This window comes from Oncorhynchus clarkii, chromosome 6, assembly GCF_045791955.1.
Source record: "Oncorhynchus clarkii lewisi isolate Uvic-CL-2024 chromosome 6, UVic_Ocla_1.0, whole genome shotgun sequence".
In the NCBI taxonomy this organism is placed as follows: Eukaryota; Metazoa; Chordata; class Actinopteri; order Salmoniformes; family Salmonidae; genus Oncorhynchus; species Oncorhynchus clarkii.
The window spans coordinates 64,286,954-64,307,527 of NC_092152.1; the positions used below are offsets into that span (position 1 = coordinate 64,286,954).

The following is a 20,574-nucleotide window of genomic DNA, read 5'->3' on the forward strand; positions in this document are numbered from 1 at the left end:
GGAAATATAATGATTACTCTAATTCTATAGTTAGAATATAATACTGGGCACTTTGAATACAGTGTTGTTTGACATCACAATGAATGAACATGCCAGGGAGGAGTTATTGTGACAGGGTAGGAAACAAAGTGTTGTGTTTCCTAGGGGACCCTATAATCTTTGGCTACATTGAATGTTCTCTTAGCTACATCACGTAACTAACATATTCATGCTTTGCATACTCCTCTTTGATTTAGAAGATACTGTTGCACAAACATACCGATTTAGGTCTACACCGTCACAGGTATTATCAGGCTGTATAGCTAATTATGTTTGCTCTGACTCAGTACATGTATTAGCTAGTTAGTGGCTAACAAGATTCAGGCCCAACCTGCTAAATGACAAACTAGCTGTTTGCAGATGTAAGAAACAAACTAATAGTGTAATTACAGAATGCTAGTGGAATTATATTAAGAAGCAAAGTGAAAATAGCATGGTTGTCATCAACATTGTTGCATGTACTGCATTGACCATGCAGACTGAACGCAAGTGTCTCGTAGGTCCAGGAACAACAAACAGCGCGGGGCTAGGTCTGTGTGGAAAGCGGCATCGAGAGAGCGGAGAGAGATGACTCAAGTAGCTAAGTAAACTTTAAAAATGGATGTACCACATTTAACAAATCTAATATTCAAATACCGTTAAAGAAGGTAAAGTAAAAACGGTATACTGTTCAAAAGTCGCGCCTGAAGTAGTGACACACAACATAATCCTAGTTTCCTGAAACGAGGCGATAAACTGTTTATACCGGGGTATTTCAAAATACCGATGGTATGATTTAATACCGGGGGGCTTGGGGCAGTGCTACGTCACTACTTATAACCACAATATAAGTTAATGATGCAATATGCCCAAAATCGCTCTAACATTTCCCGGTTGTAAAAGGTTTAACTCCACTGGGGTAGGGGGCAGCATTCGGAAATTTGGATGAAAAGCATGCCCAAATTAAACTGCCTGCTACTCAGCCCCAAAAGACAGGATATGCATATAATTAGTAGATTTGGATAGAAAACACTAAAGTTTCCAAAACTGTTAAAATAAATGTCTGAGTATAACAGAACTGATATGGCAGGCGAAAACCTGAGGAAAATCCAACCAGGAAGTACTATTATCTTGAAAGGCTGTTTTTCCATTGAAAGCCTTTTTGAAATCAGACACGGTGGTTGGATTTACAAGAAATGTATCTTTAAAATGGTGGATAATACTTGTATGTTTGAGGAATTTTAATTATGGGATTTCTGTTTTGAATTTGGCGCCCTGCAATTTCACTGGCTGTTGTCGAGGTGTACCATCTAAACCACTATGAAATACACTATATACAGTACCAGTCACAAGTTTGGACACCTACTCATTCAAGGGTTTTTCTTTATTTTTACTGTTTTCTACATTGTAGAATAATAGTGAAGACATCAAAACTATGAAACAACACACATGGAATCATGTAGTAACCAAAAAAGTGTTAAATCAAAATATATTTCTTCAAAGTAGCCACCCTTTGCCTTGATGACAGATGATGGCACACTCTTGGCATTCACTCAACCATCTTCACCTGGAATGCTTTTCCAACAGTCTTGAGGGACTTAACACATATGCTGAACACTTGTTGGCTGCTTTTCCTTCCTTCACTCTGCGGTCCCAAACCATCTCAACTGGGTTGAGGTCGAGTGATTGTGGAGGCCAGGACATCTGATGTAGCACTCCACTCTCCTTCTTGGTCAAATAACCCTTACACAGCCTGGAGGTGTGTGGGTCATTGTCTTGTTGAAAAACAGATGATAGTGCAAACCAGATGGGATGGTGTATTGCTGCAGAATTCCGTGGTAGCCATGCTGGTTAAGTGTGCCTTGAATTCTAAATAAGTCACAGACATTATTACCAGCAAAGCACCCCCACACCATCACACCTCCTCCATGCTTCACGGTGGGAACCACACATGCGGAGATCATCCGTTCCCCTACTCTGCATCTCACAAAGATACAGCGGTTAGAAACAAACATCTAACATTTGGATTCATCGGACCACAGGACATATTTCCACCGTTCTAATGTCCATTGCTTGTGTTTATTGGCCCAAGCAAGTGTCTACTTCTTATTGGTGTCCTTTAGTAGTGTTTTTTTTTTTTACAGCAATTTGACCATGAAGGCCTGATTCACAGTCTCCTCTGAACAGTTGATGTTGAGATGTGTCTGTTACTTGAACTCTGAAGCATTATTTGGGCTGCAATTTCTGGAGGCTGGTAACTCTTCAGAATAGGTAACTCTGGGTCTTCCTTTCCTGTGGCGCTTGATGATTTTGCGACTGCACTTGAAGAAACTTACAAAATTATTGAAATGTCTTAATGTAATGAACTGTTTTTCCTCTTTGCTTATTTAAGCTGTTCTTGCCATAATATGGACTTGGTCTTTTAGCAAATAGGGCTATCATCTGTATACCACCCATACCTTGTCACAACACAACAAATTGGCTCAAACACATTAAAGGAAAGAAATTCCAAGAATAAACTTTTAACAAGGCACACCTGTTAATTGAAATACAATCCAGGTGACTACCTCATGAAGCTGTTTGAGAGAATGCCAAGAGTGTGCAAAGCTGCCATCAAGGCAAAGGGTGGCTACTTTGAAGAATCTAAAATATATTTTGAATTGTTTAACACTTTTTTGGTTACTACAATGTAGAAAATAGTCAAATGAAAGAAACCCTGGAATGAGTAGGTGTCCAAACTTTTGACTGGTACTCTGTGTGTGTGTGTCTGTGCATACAAAAGTACGTGGACACCCCTTCGAATTAGTGGATTCGGCTATGTCAGCCACACCTGTTGCTGACCGGTGTATACATTATTTTTTTTAATGAAGCACACAACCATGCATCTCCATAGACAGTAGAATGGCCTTACTGAAGAGCTCAGTAACTTTCAACGTGGCACCGTCATAGAATACCACCTTTCCAACAAGTCAGTTAGTCAAATTTCTGCCCTGGTCCACTGTATGTGCTGTTATTGTGAAGTGGAAACGTCTAGGAGCAACAACGCACACAAGCTCACAGACCGGGACCGCTGAGTGCTAAAGAGTGAAAAAAAATTGTCTGTCATCGGTTGCATCACTCACTACAGAGTTTCAAACTGCCTCTGGAAGCAACATCAGCACAATAACTTTTAGTCGGGAGCTTCTTGAAATGGGTTTCCATGGCCGAGCAGCCGCACACAAGCCTAAGATCATCATGCACAATGGCAAAATGTCAGCTGGAGTGGTGTAAAGCTCGCCGCCATTAGACTCTGGAGCAGTAGAAACACGTGATTAATCACTCCAGAGAACATTTTGCCATCTGGCAGTCCAATGGACGTATCTGGGTTTGGCGGATGCCAGTAGAACACTACCGGACCCAATGATACCGTCAACTGTAAAAAGTTTGGTGGAGGAGGAATAATGGTCTGGGGTAGAGGTCGACCGATTAATCGGAATTGCTGATTAATTAGGGCCGATTTCAAGTTTTCATAACAATCGGAAATCTGTATTTTTGGACACCGATTTGCCGTTTTTTTTTTTTTTTACACCTTCATTTAATCTTTATTTAACTAGGAAAGTCAGTTAAGAACACATTCTTATTTTCAATGGCCTTGGAACAGTGGGTTAACTGCCTTGTTAACCCACCGTGGAGGCTGTTACAACAGAAAAGGGGGGGACCCAACTCCCTATTAATGCCCATGATTTTGGAATGAGATGTACGACGAGCAGGTGCCCATAATTTGTCATGTAGTGTATATTTTCAATAACCAAATATATTGTATTTTCAGCTGTTTGAAGCTGGTGTACAAAGCCGAAAGAAATACGCAAAAATGAAAGGGAACGGGAAACATAGGTCTGTTCTATCGCTTCTTAGACATGCTTTCAATGAGAATGACAGATCTATAACTAATATTTCTAATTAAATTTTTTGAACTTAAGTATAAGAAATCAAAGATGTGTCAAATTATATCAAGCTCAGGGCTCCAGCTATGCATTTGGTTTGCTAACTTGTGGCTAGAAGTAAAGATCAAGCTTCTTGGTTACAGCAGAGACATTCACTCCTCTTCTGGATCAAGAGCCCAGTTGACTAAATTGTTTTGTACGTAAAAATAAAACTTTCTATTAATAATAATAATAATAATAATAATAATAATTTTTGTAGAATACCACCCAACCCTAGTGGATACCGCCCAACCCTAGTGGATACCGCCCAACCCTAGTGGATACCGCCCAACCCTAGTGTGTAAGTGATTGTGCATCACCTGGCTGTTCAACAGTGATGGCCTAGTAAAATAAGCTGTTTTTTAGGCTCTCGGTCTTTCACTGCTGCAGTTAGCCATAGTAACGGAGAAAAGCAGTAAGTTTACCTCTGCCATGTGCAATCGCATTATTCTGATTGAGAGTCGATACCAAATTCCTTATTTTAACTTATTTATATATTTTGTATTTACCCTGTGCGGATATCCGGATATTTTTTTTAAAAACATTAACGTATTCGAATAGTAGAATAATTCAAATGCTCATCCCTACCATCATGGCAACTTAATCAAAGTATAAAACAATAATTTGTGTAGATTTCAACGACAAAAGCATTACACTACAGCAAAAAGGTTCATGTGACAGGATCCTTCATTTACAGTCAAACCTCTGCGATTTCAGAAAAGTATTATCGTTACCAATGCTACAGGGTCGTAATAAAAAGTGTGGACAGTTTTAAGGAACAAATGTTTTTTTAACATTGCCTATTACAGTGTGTAGGCCCACAAGTCCTTGGCCAAGTGGATAATCCTGGCCTGAGTCACTAGTCATAAAAGCAAAGTGTTTGATGTGACATGCCAACTCTTTTCCTATGTTCTTTGAAAACAGCTGGTAAACATTTCCTCTACACCTTTGGATGTCCCTGGTAAAACAGTCAATAACACCCTCCAATAACACCTGTCAACACCTGAGATGCATGTTTTGTATTAACACCACTTTTGACCAACAGGAAACATGGAATGCCAGTCTCTCAAACCATTTGTAAAAAAATATCCTGTTTGTACGTCTGCAGAGTGAAGCTTGATCTGATAACATACTACTGTACGCAGCATGATATTGATTTAATGTAGGCTACAATGTCATCCCTGAGTAACTAGAGGAGGACTAATCAAAAAGCTAGTTCTTATCTCCCATCCTGCAAACAAAACTTTCACCCTAAATAAATAAGGGTGAGGCGGCTCTTATCTCGGGACAATTTGTTTAAGCCGTTGCTTGTTGCCTACACAAACTGTTTAACTGAGGTGTGTGGGGGGGTAGTGGTCAGTATAATACATTTTGTCTGGGGTGGGGTATTCCCCACCATTTGTCCATACTTTCCCCCCTGTGATTTCGATCAGGACCAATTTCATGCTCCACAACTGGGTCTGAGATAACAGTGCATGCATTCCAACACCCTCACTCACACAGGCTGGGCGGGCATTCATCCGTCTACCCGAGAGGCAGGTAACTTTCAGAAGGAAGGATACCTTAAGCAAATTGTTAACACTGAGAATATACTTACAATACAATGCTCCCTTGTCATATAATTGCTAAATTTACTAATCAACATAAAAATATATATTTAAAAAAATATATAAATAAAAAAATTCTGGATTGTATTTGTGATTATTTTTTGCGATGCGAATATTGGGTCACGACTGAGACAACCTGGTTCAATTTGGGTCCTGAGGCAAAACTAGTTGAGAAGCACTGATGTAGACCATAGGCTAGGCCCATGATGTTGTGCAACATGGAAGGATAAATGTGATCCTACCACACCAGCTTTGGAGATCTGCACTTCTTGTAGCCCTTTAGCTGCAGCAGGGAGGCCTACACAGGGTGCCTGCCTTCTCTGTCTAGATGGGGGGGGGGGGGGGGGGGGGGGGGCTGAGTATGAGAGAGTGGATGTATGAATGTTTGTGTTTATCTTTTATTATACTGGCCAGTGTCATAATCCATATTCCCTCAATTTACAGTTATATGTATTAGGGCCGTCCCCGACAACAACAAAAATCTTGGTCGACCAGAAGTCGACTGTTCTTTCAATTGGTCTAAAAAAAAATTTAAAAAGTATATTTTTCCATATATAGACAGTGTTTTAATAAAATCAACAATATGCATTGAGCTTGTCTGACACTTAAAGCTTACACTTTAATGAAAAAAAGACAAATGCCTAAAGAGGGCGTCAGAGATTGAGATAACCAGAAGAGATAAAAAAAATGTAACCTGACCCAACTATTAGTCCTGCAGATTCTGCCATTACTCTCCTGAAGTTGCCGGTAATAAGCTACACGAGGAGTCGTCAACCATTCTCATGTGGAATGCCAATTTATTTGACCATTTCTACTGATCTGCGAGCCAGTAACAGTTTTCAGAAGCATATTTTCGCGAAACAGTTTCATTTAATTTATAGTAACGTCTTCATATCTCAACTATTGTCATGTGGTTAATCAAAATGCTATCCAAATCTAAAAGAAAATATAAACCAAAAAAAAGTAACTGTGATTGCCATGGACAACTACGTAAAAGAAACAGCCTACCTAAAGCCAACAAATAAAAACATTGCAGCCTGCAGGTAGAAAATATCCTGCTAAAAATAAATATTCTTATGAATCACATTGGCTACATATGGCCTGTCTGCAACGAACTTGAAACATTGTTTCAACTATTAGCTTGAGCTAGCAAACTTGCAACATTGCATAAAATATTCTGGGCTCTCAGTTTCCAGCGCCAGTGAGCTCTGGACAGACACAGCTGTAGGCTATTTGCGAAAGAGATAAGAAGCAGTGCTCGACTTGGGCAGGAGCTCACCTGAGCGGAGTACCGGCACCTCAAATGTTCTACTGCTTGAGCTCCTGTTCCTCTTACAGAATATTAGCTCAAAAGTATTGTGGAGCTCCTGCACCTAAATATCAACAGTATCAGCATACAAAATGAGTACCGGAACCTCTCTGTCCAAGTCAAGCACTGATAAGAAGTAGTAATCAGGTACACCTATTTTATGACCTTTCCACTGGATCAGAGCATGACATTTTTCCCTTTCACATTGAGTGGTTATCGAACGGGATAGAGCTGGAAAGATGTTTTAAATACATTGAGGAACTATTGTTATTCTTCAATGGATGTAAAAACAGACTGTTTGCTTGCTGTTTGAGGTGAAGAAAACATTACTTTGAAAAGCTCCATGGGTCATTTAGTGGTGGTGTGTTAAGCCAATCAGATGCCCAAATGGGTACATTTATATGCCTACATTTGTGTGCAGGCCAGGTAGCCTATAGGCCTAAATCTGTGTGTGCATCCTTACTTGACGGGAGCACTCCAAACAATTACTAAATTGACAAAACTAAATGGAATGAAATAAACCAAAACTTATCTCACAAGTGTAGCATAGGTTGCGCACTCTGCTAACAACGTGTCCAAATCAACAATGATAACGGGAAGACTGGAATAACATTGACTGCATGAAGAGAAAGTAACAAGCATTGTAAATTAGAAATTAACTAGTGATGCACCAACATTACATTTTTGGCCCATACCGATATTTTCCTTGCCAAAAAAAACAATACCCGATATTTAAAATGTTTGCAGCCTTTTAAGCATTCTAGTACAGTTAAATAATTAACACACACACACACACACACACACACACCCGTCTAAGGTATGGCATCTCAGTGCAAGAGGCATAACAGTCCCTGGTTCAAATCCAGGCTGTATCACATCCGGCCGTGATTGGGAGTCCCATAGGGCGACACACAATTGGCACAGCATCGTCCGGGTTTGGCCGTCACCGTAAATAACAATTTGTTCTTTACCGACTTGCCTAGTTAAAAGGTCACACACACACACTGACCAAAAAGTTGTTGGCATTTACACATGTCCCCATTACCAGTAAAACAATCAAAACCTATATTTCTTTCACTTACTTACTTGCTGGGCTGTTCTGTTCTGGTTAAGTAGCTGGCTAGCTATTTATTTTCATGAACTGAAGTTCAATTTCAATAGGGGAACAAGAATACAACGATTCCTAAATCATTGCTAAGAATAATGAAAATGACTGCAGTTGATACTGGTCATTGTTTTCAGGCTGGTTGTATTGGTGCTAGCTAGGTACCAAGCTAAAGCTAGCTACCCCCAGAAGTTGCGGTCGAACAAAATTATTCTTTATTACCAACGAGGTATTGTAAACACATTGTGCGTGGCCAATGTTTGCAAACTTTTTTGTACAGCTTTGACAGTGGTACTGTATCTTTTTTTGGCACGCAAAGACCCAAATGGCGTTCCAGAGTATGTATTAGAGGTCGGCTGATTAATCGGAATGGCCGATTAATTGGGGCCGATTTCAAGTTTTCATAACAATCGGTAATCGGCATTTTTGGACACCGATCATGGCTGATTACATTGCACTCCACGAGGAGACTGTGTGGCAGGCTGACTACATGTTATGTGAGTGCAGCAAGGAGCCAAGTTAAGGTGCTAGCTAACATTAAACTTATAACAAACAATCCATCTTAACATAATCACTAGTTAAACTAGTAATGTCAACTACACATGGTTATCTAGCTTGTTTTGCATTGCATATAAATCGATGCGATGCCTGTTAAATTATCATTGAATCATAGCCTACTTCGCCAAACGGGTGATTTAACAAGCGCATTTGCGAAAAAAAGCACCGTCATTGCACCAATGTGTACCTAACCATAAACATCAATGCCTTTCTTAAAATCAATACACAAGTATATCTTTTTTAAAGCTGCAAATGTAGTTAATAATATCTGCTAACATGAATTTCTTTTAACTAGGGAAATTGTGTCACCTCTCTTGCGTTCTGTGCAACAGAGTCCGGGTATATGTATCAGTTTGGGCCGCCTGGCTTGTTGCGAACTGTGTGAAGACTATTTCCTCATGAAGACAGCCAACTTCGCCAAACTGGGGATGATTTAACAAAAGCGCATTTGCGGGGAAAAAAAAAGCAATCGTTGCACGAATGTACCTAATCAAAAACAAATTCCTTTCTTAAAATCAATACACAGAATTATATATTTTTAAACCTGCATATTTAGTTAAAAGAAATCCAGGTTAGCAGGCAATATTAATCTAGGGAAATTCTGTCACTTCTCTTGCGTTCATTGCACGCGGAGTCAGGGTATATGCAACAGTTTGGGCCGCCTGGCTCGTTGAGAACTACTTTGCCAGAATTTTACGTAATTATGACATAACATTGAAGGTTGTGCAATGTAACAGGAATATTTAGAGACTTAGGGATGCCACCCTTTTGTTAAAATACGTAACGGTTCCGTATTTCACTGAAAGAATAAACATTTTGTTTTCGAAATGATAGTTTCCGGATTTGACCATATTAATGACCTACTGATTATTTTATTTCTGATTATATTATAATTAAGTCTATGATTTGATAGAGCATTCTGACTGAGCGGTGGTAGGCAGCAGCAGGCTCGTAAGCATTCATTCAAACGGCACTTTCGTGCGTTTTCCAGCAGCTCTTTGCTGTGCTTCAAGCATTGCGCCATTTGTGACTTCAAGCCTATCAACTCCCGAGATTAGGCCGGCAATACTAAAGTACCTATTAGAACATCCAATAGTCAAAGGTATATGAAATGCAAATGGTATAGAGAGAAACAGTCCTATAATAACTACAACCTAAAAACTTCTTACCTGGGAATATTGAAGACTCGTGTTAAAAGGAACCACCAGCTTTCATATGTTCTCAGCAAGGAACTTAAACGTTAGCTTTTTTACATGGCACATATTGAACTTTTACTTTCTTCTCCAACACTTTGTTTTTGCATTATTTAAACCAAATTGAACCTGTTTTATTATTATTATTGAGACTAAAATAGATTGATGTATTATATTAAAAGTTGAAATAAGTGTTCATTCAGTATTGTTGTAAATGTCATTACAAATAAATAATCTATATATATAAAAAATATTTCAAATCTGATTGGTATCTGCTTTTTGGTCCTCCAATAAAATCGGTATCAGCGTTGAAAAATCATAAAAATCGGTCGACCTCTAGTATGTATGTCTTGAAGATAATAGCAGTGACGCCATTACTGTGCAACTCCGGTAGGGCAACATCTGAAAAATAGCGCACTTGGTAGTGTGTACCGGTGCTCGACCAGTCGACGAAAGCCAACATCACCCACGACAGTCAATGGCAATGAATTCCATTATCATGGATTTTGACTTTTGAGTTGTCTCGCTGAACTGTTCTTACTCTTTCAAATGACTACTCGACACTACCGTTCAGAGGTTTGGGGTCACTTAGAAATGTCCTTATTTGAAAAAGCACATTTTTTGTCCATTAAAATAACATCAAATTGATCCGAAATACAGTGTAGACATTGTTAATGTTGTAAATGACTATTGTAGCTGGAAACGGCTGATTTTTTATGGAATATCTACATAAGAGTACAGAGGCCTATTATCAGCAACCATCACTCCTGTGTTCCAAAGGCATGTTGTGTTAGCTAATCCAAGTATATCATTTTAAAAAGGCTAACTGATCATTAGAAAACACTTTTGCAATTACGTTAGCACAGCTGAAAACCGTTGTGCCAATTAAAAGCAATAAAACTGGCCGCCTTTAGACTAATTGAGTATCTGGAGCATCAGCATTTGTGGGTTCGATTACAGGCTCAAAATGGCCAGAAACAAACTTTCTACTGAAACTCGTCAATCTAGTCTTGTTCTGAGAAATGAAGGCTATTCCATGCGAGAAATTGCCAAGAAACTGAACATCTGGTACAACGCTGTGTACTACTCCCTTCACAGGACAATGCAAACTGGCTCTAACCATAATAGAAAAAGGAGTGGGAGGCCCCGGTGCACAACTAAGCAAGAGGACAAATACATTAGTGTCTAGTTTGAGAAACAAACGCCTCACAAGTCCTTAACTGGCAGCTTCATCAAATAGTACCCGCAAAACACCAGTCTCAACAGTGAAGAGACTCCAGGATGCTGGCCTTTTTAACATTTAATTGTTAGATTAATACATGTCTACTAGCAGTGCATGTTATATTTAGAGTTAGCGATCTAGCTAATGTGTTTTGAGTTCACACTTCCTCTGGTGGTTAATTAGCACCAATTGAATTATGCCTATATATAATATTGGTACACAAAGATAAAGGCAAATTAATGAACAAAAACATCTGAAAAGCCTGGAGCCCGATTTTAACAGTAAAATAACAAAAATAGCCTAATTGTCAATACAAAATTCATGATAATCACTGGATTAGGTCACATATGAAAAGATTTCGAATCATGCATTCCTGCTTGGACATGTTAAATCTAACAATGCATTTATTGAATACCATCTCAGTAGTTTATTCCACTTCTTAATATATCAACATTTCTCCCAGGGAAAATGTTAGTCTGGTGCCCTGGAAATGGATAAACCCTCTTCTAAATGACCTATTGACATGTCATTCAGCACTCACACAGTACAGTACAAAATGTACTGTTGACAATAAAACCTTAGTCAACTAAAGCCAAGAATGCTGGCTGCAGTAGCGTCTTTCGACAAATGGCTGTTTGCTGAAGTATTTTGCTTGTGCAAATAGGCAAGCACAAGTGACGCAAGTGTCAGATAAATCACATTGTAAAGCCCAGTCAAGAAAATACAAATCAGCTTTGTGATAAATCTTTGTATACGGCAATTTGCCAATTTTTTTAAACCTGCAATTATTCACAGAGCTACACTTAAGCAACAAATCAGCAAAACATTACTCATCAAGATGCAGCAATCTCGAGCTGAACAGTACAACAGCCAAAGCCAAGTCTGGAGAAACCATTCGAGTCATGCTACAGTATATGCTGATGAAGACATTCCACCCCACATTGACCTCTAGCATTCTTGCATCCCTAAAAAGTGCACAGCTAAAATGATAGAACCATCAGGCATTGGCATATGGAAGCAGTTTGTTCTCGCTCGCAATGAATGAGAGGGTATTTCTTCTTGCAGGTTTGAGTCACATTATGCAAGCCATTTCCTGTGTCCACAACCTTAATAAAAAGGGAGCAAGGTCTGTCATAAAGCCAGGATTGGCCAGTAAATGCCTCAAACACATCTATGTAGCTCTAATCAGAGGTTTTCATTTCTGTCACATACAGTATGAGGCAGGCAGCAGGGCAAACTCCTCCATTTCACTTTGCAATTGACGATTTATGGCACACAGTAAGCCAGAGAATATTTACTACAGCTCCAACGCCAAATACCCAGAAAGAGTATCCTTCAGTAAGGAGAAAGACACACTGCTTATTCAAGTCTGCATCCAGGCACACTTTTTTTACATTCCAGCTCAATACAGCAAAATAAATCCAAGGTTCATGGATCAAATCAGACATTAGTCCCCAGGGAAACAAAGCCCTAGTACAACCTCTGGAGGTACAGTTTAGGTTAAGATGATGTAAAACTTTGTCCTATCATGTTTATGTACTTGGGATGCGCATCTTTCCCTTTCAAGATGATTTGATACGTATCTAGATACATGGGCTCTGATACAGGAACGATTATAGTTTGAAACGAGTCAGTGCTATTCGGTTTGACACATTCATTTTATTGTAAATTAAAATCTGTTGCTGATGGAGCTCAAGAGCCTGGCTTCTCTGAGCTAGCTGTCTGTCTAAAGGATGTACAGTGCATTCGGAAAGTATTCAGACCCCTTGACTTTTTCCACATTTTGTTACATTACAGCCTTACTATAAAATTTATTAAAATTAAAAACTATGACATAACACATATGGAATCATGAAGCAACCAAAAATAAAGGAAAAAAAGCTATATTTGATATTCTTTAAAGTAGCCAACCTTTGCCTTGACAACTTTCCACACTCTTGGCATTCTCAAACAGCTTCATGAGGTAATCACTGGAATGCATTTCAATTAACAGGTGTGCCTTGTTGAAAGAAATTCCACAAATTAACTTTTCTTAATGCGTTTGAGCATTGTGTTGTGACAAGGTCGGAGTGGTATACAGATGATAGCCCTATTTGGTAAAAGACCAAGTCTATATTATGGTAAGAACAGCTTAAATAAGCAAAGAGAAAAACAGTTCATCATTCCATTAAGACATGAAGGTAAATGTGAAAAATTCCAAGAATTTTGTACATTTCTTCAACTGTAGTCGCAAAAATCATCAAGTGCTAAGATGAAACTGGCTCTCATGAGGACCGCCACAGGAAAGGAAGACCCAGAGTTACCTCTGCTGCAGAGGGTAAGTTTATTAGAATTACCAGCCTCAGAAATTGCAGCCCAAATAAATGCTTCAGAGTTCAAACATCAACTGTTCAGAAGAGACTGTGTGATTCAGGCCTTCGTGGTCAAATTGCTTTAAAGAAACCACAACAACAAGAGACTTGCTTGGGCCAAGAAACACAAGCAATGGACATTAGAAAGGTGGAAATCTGTTCTTTTGTCTGGTGAATCTAAAATGTTAGATTTTTGGTTCCAACCGCTGTGTCTTTGTGAGATGCGGAGTAGGTGAACGAATGATCTCCGCCTGTGTGGTTCCCACCGTGAAGCAACCGTGAAGCATGGAGGTGGTGTGATGGTGCTTTGCTGGTGACACAGGCTGTGATTTATTTAGAATTCAAGGCACACTTAACCAGCATGGCTACCACAGTATTCTGCAGCAATATGCCATCCCATCTGGTTTGCGCTTAGTGGGACTATCATTTGTTTGTCAACAGGACAATGACACAACACACCAGGCTGTGTAAGGGCTATGACCAAGGAGGAGAGTGATGGAGTGCTGCATCAGATGCTCAACCCAAATGAGATGGTTTGGGATGAGTTGGGCCGCAGAGTGAAAGGAAAAACAGTCAACAAGTGCTCAGCATATGTGGGAACTCCTTCAAGACTATTGGAAAAGCATTCCAGGTGAAGCCGTTTGAAACAATGCCCAGAGTGTGCAAAGCTGTCAAGGCAAAGGTTGGCTACTTTAAAGAATCTCAAATATAAAATATTTTTTGATTTGAGCTTTATTTATTTGGTTGCTTTATGATTCCACATGTGTTATTTCACAGTTGATGTCTTCACTATTATTCTACAATGTAAAAAAATAAAAAATTGTATACATAAAAACCCTGGAATGAGGTGTGTCCAAACTTTTGAGTAAGTATTCAGACCTTTTGCTATGAGACTCAAAATTGAGCTCAGGTGCATCCTGTTTCCATTGCTCATGCTTAAGTTGTCTCTACAACTTGATCGGAATCCACCATTGGTAAATCGAAGTGATTGGATATAATTTGTAAAGGCACAGAGTTGACAGTGAATGTCAGAGCAAAAACCAAGCCCTGCGGTCGAAGGAATTGTCCGTAGAGCTCAGAGACAGGATTGTGTTGAGGTACAGATCTGGGAAAGGTACTACATGGAAGTGGTTTGGAACCACAAAGGCTCTTCATGGAGCTGGGCGCCCAGCCAAACTGAGCAATTGGGGGAAAAGCGCCTTGGTCAGGGAGGTGACCAAGAACTCAAAGGTCACTCTGAGGTCACTTCGGTAAAAGGCACAACAGCCTGCTTGAAGTTTGCCAAAAGGCATCTAAAGACTCTCAGACCATGAGAATCAAGATTATCTGGTCTGATGAAACAAAGATTGAACTCTTTGGCCTGAATGCCAAGCGTCACTTCTGGAGGGAACCTGGCACCATCCCTACAGTGAAGCATGGTGGTGGCAGAATCATGCGATAGGGATGTTTTTCAGTAGCAGGGACTGGGAGACTAGTCAGGATAAGATGAACGGAGCAAAAGTACAGAAAGATCCTTGATGAAAACCTGCTCCAGATGGCTCAGGACCTCAGACTAACGCAAAGGTTCACCTTCCAACAGGACAACAAAGCAGTAAAAGGTTTATGTTTGTCTCCATATGATGAATATATCCAATGCAAAAAAACATCTACATTTGAATTGTATTAATATTAATTTGCATACATTTCCATTAATTCCCACAGAAAATGTCCACCTCTGAATATTCCCCAAAATGTGCAACCCTATATAGCACAACTTTGGATTTCACCTCTCCCCAGTCTCATAACCTAATGTTTTAGACTGTTTGGGAGTTGACAGACACAGAGTGATCTTCTCGGGATGTCTTTGGCCCAACGCGCTCTAGAGACTCCTGTGGTGGGCCGGGCGCATGCATGCTGACACAGTCACCAGCTGTACGGTGTTTCCTCCAACACATTGGTGCGCCTGGCTTCTGGGTTAAGCAAGCATTGTGTCAAGAAGCAGTGCGGCTTGGCAGGGTCGTGTTTCAGAGGATCCATGGCTCTCGACCGTCGCCTCTCCCGAGTACGTAAGGGAGTTGGAGCGATGGGACAAGAGTGTAATTACCAATTGATCTCACGAAAAAGTGGGGAGGGAAAAAAAGCGTACAAAAAAAAAACTGCGTGTAGCCTACCAATAGCCTACTTTTATTCTGGTAAAACAACCTTTTGAAAAGTGCATTTGATTTTTTTTTAAATAACCTAGCAAATTACATTTGTTGTCACTCAACTAGTAAAGCCTATTGCGCAAGCCATGCATAAAATTATGAAGCGTAGCCTTCAGTCATTTAGTCAATCGAAGGAAATAGGCAAAAAAAAATTTAAACAGATCAAATGCAAGACAGTTAAGAAGTGTCCGCTATTATTAAGTATAGACTATAGCCTAAAACCCAAGCATCCGACCAGGGGGTGGGGGTGAAGAGAAACCATATATTCTGACAGGAATTCTCCGCTCTGTCTGGCCTGCATTACTCTCTTGCGTTGTGTAACATATTGAAATAGGTAATAGCAAATAGAATAGGCAAATCACTCGGAATTTCACTTGTGTGCTGCCCTGCTGTGCTCTACCAGACACTGTTCTATACTGTGGGGTGCCAGTCAAATTCAAATAGGCTAAACCGTTGTCTGTCACATCACGATGTCGTCACCATCAACAATGGCTGTCAATCACTGTCGATATTATCGTAATATCGTCCAACCCAACTTCTATTCATTGTTATCTATGTGACCACAGTGATGCAGACACAAAAGAAGAAAAATAATTTCCAACAAAAGCTGCCATCATCATAAAAGGTTCCTTTCCAGGTAGGGCCTACCTCTCACCCATGCTGAAGTCAAATTTAGTGGTATGACAAACTGAATGTAGTGGGTTGATGTTGGCTAGATACGTGCCTTTATTAAGGTCTCCAAGGAATGTAAGAGTTTGTGTGCTAGGCCAAAAATCCATGAAATTATGCCTTGGACAATATGTGGCTCGTCCTGTTAGTTTAATGTCTTACCTGACCAATGTATCTTTTCCCAATCTTCCTACATGGAGGGAGGCTCCCATTAGTAAAATGTCACTGGAGTAGAAATAGCCTAACCTAGCTTATGCCATGGACTGGCTGGGCCGCTCTCTTGACAGCAGCCCTATCCTTCAACAAATGACAATTAGCATCAACATGATTTTTTATGAGTCAGTCATTTGGAACAGAATTGGGTCAAGTGTGGAGCAGGAGCCACAATAAAGCTGGGAAGTGATCATGACTTCTGTGTGGATCCCTGGCTGGACTTAACGATCAAGGTGGAGAAAAAACAGCTGCTGTCTGTCTACTCAGCCCACTGTCTGCAGTCCAGCTTTACAAAAGAAGGACAAAGCAATTAAGTGAAATGCATTCTCAGGGAGACATGTTCTTGTTGTTTGTTTTCTTTTTGTGAGAGTCTGTATTAACTCTAAAAAGCATTTCCAGTTTTCTAGTAGAGTAGAGAATGCAACTCCAGTTCACACAACGGGACATCTATGCAGTACAACTGCTGATTCCCCCCAGGTCCAGACATCCCTGGATGTACATAATCCCACACCTCAGTAACACATGAGAAGAGGATGGGAAAATAAACAGAGGATGGACAGAGATACTTTTTTATCTGGAAATTCCCATCCCTACTAGAGGCGTATTCAATCACCTCTGGCTGTAACAAACATCCTCTTATCAGGGAGATCCACCACTCTCTCAGTCTATTCATCATTATCCATCTCGGTCAGAACTGGGGGTTTTATGAGCGGGCAGAATCCATCTAGGCTCCAGCGATGCCTAAATGGATGAACATTTTGTTCCTACAGCACAGAAGTTGTTTGTCAGTTGAGTGATATTGTGGCCACTATTTACCTAGTCATGTGGCTGCCTCTAGTGAGTGAGTTGATTCAGCTGGATTGGTTGGTTGTCTCCCTCTCACACATGTGCCTGGAAAGATGCCACTGCACTTGGGATGTGTCTTTACTCCCTTACGGATAGTCTACGTTCCTTCATCATTCTTCGAATGCAGGCTATACTTTGGGCTCAGTATAAACATCCTGTTTCTTGTTTGCTCTTCTTCAGTAGGTTCCTCTTTCAACCAAGCCAATTCAAAAGGAATGTTCCAACGGTAGGCCAAGTAATTTTGTTACAAAAGTACAGTATAACAATGGTTTAGCAGACCAGAGTGTGGGTCTGGTTTGGAACCTCAGTTCTGGGCCCCACTTTTGAGTCCCCCCAAAAATACAGAAATACCAAGTAATTGACTTCCCCTATGCCCAGCCCATCTTGGAGGAACGTTGGATAAAAACAATTTCATATAAGACAGGAAGTTAGGATTTCTATTCTCATTCTGCCGGTGTCAAACAAAATATGATATCCTACAAGTTGCAAATGATATGATTGTAAATTATATGAGACTTATGCAAACCTTACAGCTGAATGCATTCTCCAAAATCATGATACCAAAGCTGCTCCCGGTGCAAGCCACGTACGTCACGAACTACAATTCCAAAGGGCTGGATTTGTCACATCAACAGGATGTTACAGTTCGACTCAATGAAACTCCAGTAGTGGTTTAAATATCTACAACACTCAGTCCCAACAATGACACGCTGCAGACTGTTTCAAATCTCAGATATCAATAGCTAACCACCTAGCTAGTCTAAGCTAACCAGCAAGCATTACCAACACTGACGGCCTGGATAAACCCAATCATTTGAAGTTCAATGTAGCATTCGTGTCCCAAGCGTTACATTCAAAAACTCACCAGTTTTGTCCTGATCTAATCTCACGACAATCAAATAATCAGCCAATCTCGCCATGTTTGCTTCTTATTCCGAAATCTACCAACACAATTCAGCATTTTTCTTTCTTCAAAAGCACAGCCATGTTTGACAGAAGGAGTGATATTGCGCCTGCGTGTAGAAGTAGCGACGCCATGGGCGTGGGCGCTTGGTTTACAAATAGAAACTGTGTGGCAGCAAACAGGGTCACACCCTGCCACACCGCTTGTTGGCCCGCACGGAAAACCATCTGATGACCACTCGAATCCCTTTAGCATGCTCATTAAAAAAAAGTTACCTACCAATTGGGGAGAAAAGGGGTAAAAAAATAAATAAAAAAATGTTTAAAAAAATTAGTTACCCAAATATTTTCAAGTCCATTCGAGAGTAGATGAGACAAAATAGAGAACTAGGCTAGATGAGAAAAAATAGTAGCCTAATTTTCTTTGCAAGAATGTGGGTTATAATACATTAAGATAAATTAAAAGTATTGTAGGTTGTGGCATCCAGTATTTCTTAAACATGTATTGAATTAATTGTGTAGGATATTTAGTTTGCTAGAAGCACTTAGCAGAGGGTGCTGGTGGGAAAATCTGTGTCAATAGCATGATTACTATTTTCCATAATCACACTGCCTCAAACTTAAACATCCCCTCCCTTCTCTCTCTCTCTCTCTCTCTCCCTCTCTCTCTCTCTCTCTCTCTCTCTCTCTCTCTCTCTCTGACAAAAACACGCGCATTACCTTTAAATGTCTATGGCGCACACACACAAACACACACACCGGGGGGCATTAGGGTCACTCACACACAAGACTTGGGGGTAAGGTCAGGCAAAATGTGAAATAAGAGCGCACAACTCCACTCACTTCTGGAATTCTGTGGACAGTGAGTGACCTTTCCTGCCAATTAATAGGGGAGGGAGACGCTGCTGGGTGGAAAACACCAGTGTGCGGGAATCCTTCTCTTGTGCTGTTTTTGCCAACATCTCAACGACTTGGACTGAACATATTCCACAACATCATGGTCCCTATTTTTTCCCAATTTGAGAGAGAATCTCTTCATTAACAAGTAGTCTATTGTTAAGTTAATTTTGATGATTCCGCTCCGCCAAATATTTTGCTTATGCAATCAGCTGCTTCTCTCCTGTAAGGTGTTATCATATCTGTCATGATAGGGTCTTCACTTCAACACCAGACATGTAGCTTAGTTATATTTTTCACAAAAGCATAATATTTCTGAATAGAAAGTATTTTACAATAATACAGTATGTCTGCCGCTCCGTCTGCAGTTGAAATAATAAATCAGGACTTTCGTCGTCTACTCTACAGAATTTGGTATTTGAGTTGTTGAATACATATTTTTAAAAATTGTTTCAGGTCAATGGGGTTCAAGGGAGCAGAATGAAAGAATGAATGACTATACAGGTGCAAACCCCACAAAGCTTCCAGGTCTATCAAATCACCATGACAACATTGAGGAACATTTCCATGACATATCAATATCTAGGTATGTGTTCATCTATTCCTCTATAAACCTTCCAAGACATAGCTTCATAGTTTACGTTCCTTCCCACCTTACCTGTTACATTAACATACCACAGCTGTGACTGAACAAATTGCAGTCATGTTCTTGACACCTGTCTTACAAGAAGCTAACAAATGATTGCTCCATATAAAGAGCCACTGAACAATGATGCTGTCATGGTTGCGCAATATTCTTCTCTCCATATTAGGAGATTAAATGACTTGGGTACTTGGGGATTACTTGTCTGGCAGAGGCAATTATCATTACAAATGGTTACAAAATGTTTGCTGGTTTACAACACGTGTTTCACATATGTATTTACATATGTATTTACAGTGACACAAGGGACACCAGGTAAGCAAGGAAGCCGTAAGAGTTATGTATAGAATTGTGTGTAGTAGGATTTCTATTCAAGGCTGAAGGGAGATTTAGGTGACTTTCTGTCTGAATTACTGCACGTGACATAGTAAAATGCGATACACACAGATGTGTTCTATTCAGCACGTACAAGGTTCTTTATCAGTTGTTTGAGATACATTCTGAGCACTGAGAAAGCATTTCACATGTTGTTCCCAAAATACTTACGTATTTGCTATTAAAGACATTACACATTGAAAGCCACAAATTGTGATTATCTGATCACATCTAGGCTTACATGTTTTTCAGTGTTCTTGAGATTTAAGACCAAGTCTTGGGGACTACACAAGCTAATTTCAATGCACTGTTCCCATCCCCAGACATACCCTCACCAGACACCAGCTTTGGGTCAGCTGTGTGGTTGACTGGAATGAAAAAACTAAAATCGTTACACTCTGTGCTAATCCTGATGGCATCTTCTGCAGATATCTGTCCCCAGGGGCCTGTAATCAACATCTGCCTTATGACCCTCGCTGAAATTGTTTTGACCCCGCTGCATATCTCACTTTATTTCACT

General features: G+C 40.1%; 1 protein-coding gene across 2 annotated transcripts in view; it reads right to left on the minus strand.

Moving 5' to 3' along the window:
- Positions 1–18,251, minus strand: part of LOC139411428 (myotubularin-related protein 13-like) — a 160,275-nt gene extending 142,024 nt beyond the window's left edge. For both annotated transcript variants that reach the window (XM_071157776.1, XM_071157775.1), the window contains exon 1: positions 18,102–18,251. In XM_071157776.1, coding sequence (XP_071013877.1) covers positions 18,102–18,156 — 55 coding nt within the window. In that variant the 5' untranslated portion in view covers positions 18,157–18,251. The remainder of the gene's footprint in view (positions 1–18,101) is intronic.
- Between the last annotated feature and the right edge of the window lie 2,323 nt (positions 18,252–20,574).